Source organism: Protobothrops mucrosquamatus, unplaced genomic scaffold (genome assembly GCF_001527695.2).
Source record: "Protobothrops mucrosquamatus isolate PMUCROS unplaced genomic scaffold, P.Mucros_1.0 scaffold78, whole genome shotgun sequence".
In the NCBI taxonomy this organism is placed as follows: Eukaryota; Metazoa; Chordata; class Lepidosauria; order Squamata; family Viperidae; genus Protobothrops; species Protobothrops mucrosquamatus.
Window position 1 is genome coordinate 3,031,593 of NW_015386455.1, and position 7,100 is coordinate 3,038,692.

The 7,100-nt window shown below is 40.1% G+C and overlaps 1 protein-coding gene across 1 annotated transcript; it reads left to right on the forward strand.

Moving 5' to 3' along the window:
* Positions 1 to 1,235: 1,235 nt before the first annotated feature.
* Positions 1,236 to 6,474, forward strand: TNFSF13B (TNF superfamily member 13b). The gene is made up of 6 exons (XM_015812347.2): positions 1,236 to 1,553; positions 1,642 to 1,738; positions 2,364 to 2,420; positions 3,237 to 3,349; positions 3,428 to 3,578; positions 5,543 to 6,474. Exons 1-6 carry the CDS (start codon positions 1,236 to 1,238, stop codon positions 5,653 to 5,655), a joined length of 849 nt encoding a protein of 282 aa, XP_015667833.2. The 3' UTR covers positions 5,656 to 6,474.
* The last annotated feature ends 626 nt before the right edge of the window (positions 6,475 to 7,100 follow it).

A 7,100-nucleotide genomic window follows, 5' to 3' on the forward strand; every position in this document is an offset into this window, starting at 1 on the left:
TGGTTCCAATTATGGTTTCTTCAGTCCCTGATGCCAAAAACACTTGCAAAATGGAGTTGTAAAAAACACTTGGTCCTCAGGAGAGAAATAGAGGAAAACCTTCATTGATGTTTTTATTGTGGAACTTTGGGACACCTAGTCAAAACTTGAAGAGCTAAAGTAGAAAGTCTCTGGGTCATGCTTGTGGAAGCAATTACATTGCCCCTTAATTTAATGGGCAATATACCATCAGCTGAAAGCTAGGAACCCAGATACCCAGCAGGAGACAATCTTCAACTGCATCAAGAGAATTAGCCACTTTAAAAGAGTTTCTGGACTGATTTACGGTTATGATGATCAGACAGATTATAGAAAGAAAAGTATTATAATGTAACTATACAGAGAGAGGTTAGAATATCATAAGAATATCATAAGTCATTTATTTTTTCTTTCTTTTTCTTTTTCTTTTTGTCTTCTTTATTTTATATAAGTTGTGTTAGTTTTTATCTTCTTGTTTAGAAGTTGTAATGGCATATATGGGGGAGCTAGATGGCAGATTGGTTAGAACATTGACCCTTGACATGGGTTCAAATCCTGATTGGTACCCATCTTACTAGTAAGGGTCTTTGGGCAAAGATCCTCGAGCACTTTACCTGCCTGCCTCAGATATGAGACCAACAGGAACTAAGAGAATCAGGCCAACTTGGATATCACCAGGAATAACAAAGTCCACTACCAGGACAATCTAATGGTAAGTGGGCTAATGGAAGAAACTATACATGGATGAGACAAGAACATCTGGAATGCTACTACGACAGCAGACCTAATGAGAGGGGATGTATGTAGCATAAGAGGGAACTATAAGTGGACAGAAGTCCCACTTTTTTTTTTAATCTCCCACCCCACACAAATGCACTCATTTGTCAAGGAGGAAATTATTGCCCAGCTGCAAAATGCAATTGCATTGGTAGAAGTTGTGCAGTCAGGCAAGGTCATGGGGCTGCATAACAAGGATAATGGGTAATAAATGAGGCAGAAACCAAAATGAGGAAGATTCATTGCCAAAATACAAAAACAGAGCTTTACATTGTGCAGATGCAGAGCAGAAGCAACATACATGGCATCAGCAGGTTCTCATGACCGGAAGCACGCAGTATGGGATTTTGAGCACATATCTTGGATGCAACTGGCAAAATGTTTGTATTGCACAGAATAAGAAGCAGCTGAAGTTTCTTCTTCGCTTTAATAAAGAAGTCATGAAATCTATGAATTTCCCACGAGAAAAAGGCAATACCTTCACGACTTGTGGGTCTTCCCCCTCTTCTTCTTCTGTTAATGGCTTTGATTGTAAAGGGCTCCTATTCATCTTTCTTGGATTTGCAGTGTTTGTCTCCTTTTGCCTGGCAGCAGCATCCCTTTACTACGTTGTTGCACTGAAAACAGAACTAGCAGTCCTAACCAGCAAGCTGAATGGCAGGATTCAGGCAAGGAATTCACTTCCACGGCTTGTTGAACCCAAGGCAGCCAGCCCCTTCACTCCATACTGGAAGATGGCCAACGCAGCTTCCAGCCAGGTGAGTTGAAAACCTTTGGACATTGAAGGAGCTGAAGTGAGAGCTAGCAATTACAGCCTTCATTATGCTTATTTGCCTGTTTTGTCAGGGAATTGTTTTGGGATCACATCGAGGAAACCGAAACATAATGTGGACTGGAGACAGACACAGGGGGAAAAGATCCCCCTCTCAGAGAGGAGAAACAGGTAAGGTAAGATCTGGTTGGATGAAGTAAGATCTGATTGGAATTCACAGTGGTCTCTGGGAAAACACCCCAGGGTCCAGGTCAGGACATTAACAATTGTGGCTGAGCATGGAGGGTCTTATATAGTCAAAATAACAGATGATGATAGGGTAGACCAGAGGTATCTGTAACAGCAAACATTCCTGCTGAAAAGATGGGTGTCTTTCAAGTTTCCACCCTTTAGATGAGTTGTTGCTTGATGAACTTTAATTCTTCTCTCTCTTTTCCGGATCAGTTATCTCTCCCACTGAATTCATGTACATCTAACCAAAGGTGAAATAACCCTATCTTGTGTATTACATTTTATAATTGCTCTTCTTAACATGGTTCATTTATTTTCAAAATATAATATTAGCAATACTATAATTCTAAACTGTCATTTTTTTCCAGGAATAGTTTGAATGGGCCCCTAGCGACATGTATTCATTACAGAATATGAATGCAAATTCCCTTGAACCAGTTTGAATTAACAACTCATTAGTAGGGTTGGAAAAGTTACAACCCACACTTTCCTGAAACTAATTATTTTTCATTTCCTTTATTTGAATCCCACGTTAATTTTCTTCTCTCTAAATATCTCTTTCTAGTATTACAGTCGTGTCTGCAATTGATGGCTGATAGCAAAAGTGCCATTCAGCAACATGGTAATGTACTAATTTCTTAACGTGATTTAGTGCAACCCAATTTTCTGTGGGTGAACAGATTTAGCCATTGCATTATAATTGCTCAAATGCAACCTTGTTCTTAAAGGTTCTTAAGTAATGCAGGAAGGGCAAATCCAGTTATATTTATTATCATTTTACCACTCCACCTTTCCCGATTTTAGGGGAAACCCTGGGTCAGCATTAGAGATTCAAGTTTTCAACTCTGATGGTCCAGTGTTTCAATGGATGACAGGTGGGAATGCATAACCTGTCCCAAAGGGTTTGTTTATTTCTATAGCTTATATGCTAAAAATCCATGTGTATATAGGATACCTGACTACAAGCCTTTCCCTACATTCCACTGCATTCCTCTAGTTCACCAGCCTTCTGAGCTGAGTTCTGATACAGCCTGAACCCTGGTAGATCCTTAAAAATATGGCTTCTGTCAGGAGGCTGTTCTTGAAGATCCTTGAAGTTCACTTTGGTGTACAAAAACTACTTATCTCTCTTTTAAAATCCATATGCACTGTTAAAATATTGAGATAGAATACAAAGAATATTGAAAAAAGCATGTATTGAATTACAAAAGAAAATTGAAAAAAGCAAGATGATACAAAAACATCAAAAGTATCCTCAACCACTAGCCAAGGCTTAGTTATCTGAACTTCTCATCAAACATTAATACTTGTTGTTAGTTTCTGTTTGAGTTACTCATCTCAAAGGCATAATGATTATTTCTTTTTTTAAAAAAAATCATAGGAAGTATATAAGGAAAATAGTTAATCCACGTTTAATGAGATACTAATAATTTTTCAGATGATTCAAGTATAGTTCCCTGGCTTCTTAGCTTTAAAAGAGGAACAGCTCTAGAAGAACATGGAAATAAAATACTGGTCAGAGAAACTGGCTACTTCTTCATATATGGTCAGGTAAAATAGAGAAAAAAGTTCTTTTACTAATCTGTCTGAAGTATTAATTTAAAGTTGTAATGAAATTTATTTGTTCAGGTTTTATATACAGATGAAATGTTTGTAATGGGACATTTGATTCAGAGGAAAAAAGCCCACGTCGTTGGAGATGATCTCAGTCTGGTTACATTATTTCGTTGCCTGCAAAACATGCCTGAAACCTCTCCTAACAATTCTTGTTATACAGCAGGTAATTATGAAAACCATCCTAAATTTGTTGGCCTAGATAAGAATTTTACTGGTGGGAAAGAGAATTAGCCATATAAAATGATGGTGGTGGGTGGTGTGGTGGGCCATGCTGAACTCCTTACATCATATAGGTGAGTTCTTGTTAATTCTTTCTCTTAATTTCAGTGGTAGGCAGCAACCTCTGTTAGAGAAACAGATGCAAATATACACTGCTTTTTGCTTTTTTGGCACATCTTTCTGTATTAGGAAAATGGCATAGAACTGGGGACTGACTGATGGACACAGACATAAAATCTGCTAGGAATGGGGAAGAGTATTCTGGGCCACTCACGACTTAGAAAATGCATTGCTGCTGAATGGACCCAAACGCCTGAAATAATTGAAATGCATGATTTATTATGGTTGATTGCATAGTCAACCAGGTGTTTAGACTGGATTTGCCTACTTTTGTCCATCTCTTGAGTCTTTCCTAAGGACTGGGATAGGCAGATATTGTTGTTTGATGATGTTAAAGGTATCGTCACAGGATGTAAGCTGTTCCAATTAAGGCTGCCTTTTGAAATTGACTGATGTTGATTTGTTTATATTTTGACCATTCTCCAAAGAGCTTATGGACTAATGTCCATGATCCTCCATCATTTGAGTCTCATGAAAATTCTTCAGGAGAGGCTGGAATTAGAAAGAGTGACTGATCCAAAGCCTCCCCAAGCAGCTTCCATAATTTTAAACTATTCCTCATATCTACTACACCCCACTAGTCTGCCTTTCCATTCATGTTGGAAGTCAAAATCCCTCTATAAAAGGACTGACAGATAGTCCTTGATTTACAACAGTAATGGAACCTGCCCATTAGTGTCGGAGGTTGGGATCTATGTAAAATGAACCGTGCCATTAACAACCTCCCCATCTTTGCTCTCCCCAATGCATTTGTTAAACATTAAATGAAATGCATGGGTCATTAAGTAGAGCATGGCATGACTTAGGTGGGGGAGATCATGGGAGGCCTAGTGCAGGACTGGCCCACTCATATTGGACCTCCCAAGGCTTGCCCCTACCCTCTGAGATACCGCATGCTCACTTCCTGCCCCTTGGGTTCCCCACTTCCATATGATCTCCTCCCTATCCTACCCTGTCACAATCACACACTTGCCTTTCAAGGATATCCAGAGCTCAGGAAGTTGGAGTAGAGAAGGCTGCTCCATTGCTGGGCCATATGGCAGAATTGAGGGGAAGAAATTCTTTCAGTTCTGCTTTCCTGGCTATGTTTTGCTCCCCCAGGACCAGCAGCACTAGCTTTATGCTAGCGTTGGTAACGCTGGAGAAGCTGAGAAGAAATCCTGCCGGTTTTGCTTTCCTCACAACATTTTCCTCCCACAGTGCCAGCAATGGTAGTTTTACATTAGTGTTGCTGGCCCTGGGGGAACAAAGCACAGCGAAGAAAGCAAAACCGACAGGATTTCTTCTCCTCAATTGTGCCATGTGTCCCAACAATAGAGTGGCCTTCCCTACCCTGACTTTCTGAGTTCTGGGTATATTCAAAAGATAAGTGGGAGAACAGTGACTGGGTATGGGGAGGAGTGTGTGGAAGCCAGTGGGGTGGCAAAGCAGGCCCAGTATCTATGGGGACCCAGCAAGCAGGATTGGAGGGGGGGAAATGGGGCCATTGACCATGGGGGAGCTGCAGGCATTGTAACTTTGAAACGGGTTCATATATAGCTTTTGGAGGGGGAGGAGTTGTTATAACTTTGAATGTTCATTAAATGGCCTATGGTACCTTGAGGACTATATTTATTTATATATACCTTATTTATAGGTGTATATAATGTATATAATATGCATTTTTTTACCTCAAAATGAAAAAAGGTGGCAGCTTTGTCAATTAAGGACTAGCCAAATCATAGCCATTTTTGTTTTGTTTTGGTATATTAGACTGTTGTACTTAAAATGATTGCAATGTTTTGGCAGGTGTTGCAAAATTAGAAGAAGGAGATGAACTTCAGCTTACCATACCACGCACAAGTGCCAAAATAGTCTTGAATGGAGATGTCACATTTTTTGGTGCAGTCAGACTTCTGTGAAAGTCTTTTTGATGTTATTAATTGCATGGCTTTTTCCAGTGCACCAAGATATTTCAGGAATTATGAAATAATTTGAAATCATTATGGGGGTTTGTTGCATATTACCTCTTTAGTAAGTTGAATGATGGGGTTTTGTTTTTTTTTAAAAAAAAGGTATTAACTTATTCAGAAAGAGGAAATCCTACTCATGCTTGTCGTGCACTACCCTCTCATGTGTGGATTACCAGAAATGAAACTTTTCTTGTGAAAATATAAATAGCCTTATTACGTAAGAAGAGTTGAACTTCTGTTGGATCAATTCTGGAGTGCAAAGTCTGTTCACAAGTGGTCATCCTTCTGAGCCCAACAAAGTCACAGACAAGACAAGGTGTAAATATCTCAACTTTCCCTACATTTCCCCCAAGCAACTGCAACTGGAGAATCAAGATTCACATCTTGCAATCTGCAGAAGAGGAAGAAAGAAATCATACTGCATCTGAACAGCATTAAGTGTCCTACAGAGAGCAATAAAAATATGAACTATAGCAGGAAGTACATGGTTCCTCTTTAGGACACCCATGAACATGGTTTCAAATATGAACATAAATCAAAATAATGTTTATATGATTCTTATTCAAGTAACTATACCAGAATGCTATATTTAAAGGGCTAAGTAAGCCATGGGGTCTATTTTCTATTTGTCATCTTATTTACTAATAATCTGCAGATATTCTTGATTTTAAGTACTTAAACATTCATTCACTTATTATTCAGACTGAATATGTGTATCGGCACTCACCGTAAATTTTAGTTCATTTGTATTGTCTTTGAAATATAAAAAAACACAGCAAAGATGAGAATGGAGTCTGCTCAAAAATGGAAGGTGCTACACTTCCAGCTTCTGGGGTAAAGCTCAGAACAAATTTTCTATTTGTTGAGTAGTTCTTTGTTTCTTTATAGTGAAAGAAAAATATGGCTTGTATTATAAGATTTGGTAGATTACTTGAAATGATTATCAAGGAGCTGGGGCAGGAAAAAAGATCACTCTCTTTCAAAGTTTGACCTGGATGACCAGTTGGCGGCCGTGACCAGGGGAGCGTTTTATCAGGTTCGCCTGATTCACCAGTTGCGGCCTTTTCTGGACCGGGACGCCCTACGCACGGTCACTCATGCCCTTGTCACTTCCCGCCTGGACTACTGCAATGCTCTCTACATGGGGCTCCCCTTGAGGAGCACCCGGAGGCTCCAGCTAGTTCAAAATGCGGCTGCGCGGGCGGTGTTGGGAGGGACTCATCGCTCCCATGTTACACCGCTTTTGCGCGAGCTGCATTGGCTGCCGGTGGCCTTCCGGGTGCGCTTCAAGGTGCTGACCATCATCTTTAAAGCGCTCCATGGCATCGGACCTGGTTACCTTCGAGACCGCCTCCTGCCACAGATTACCTCCCACCGACCTGTACGCTCCCACA

Coding starts and splice junctions, on each gene's coding strand:
- TNFSF13B (XM_015812347.2), top strand. CDS start 1,236: ATGAAATCTATGAATTTCCCACGAGAAAAAGGCAATACCTTCACGACT. Junction 1,554..1,641: donor CCAACGCAGCTTCCAGCCAG/GTGAGTTGAAAA, acceptor CTGTTTTGTCAG/GGAATTGTTTTGGGATCACA. Junction 3,579..5,542: donor CAATTCTTGTTATACAGCAG/GTAATTATGAAA, acceptor ATGTTTTGGCAG/GTGTTGCAAAATTAGAAGAA.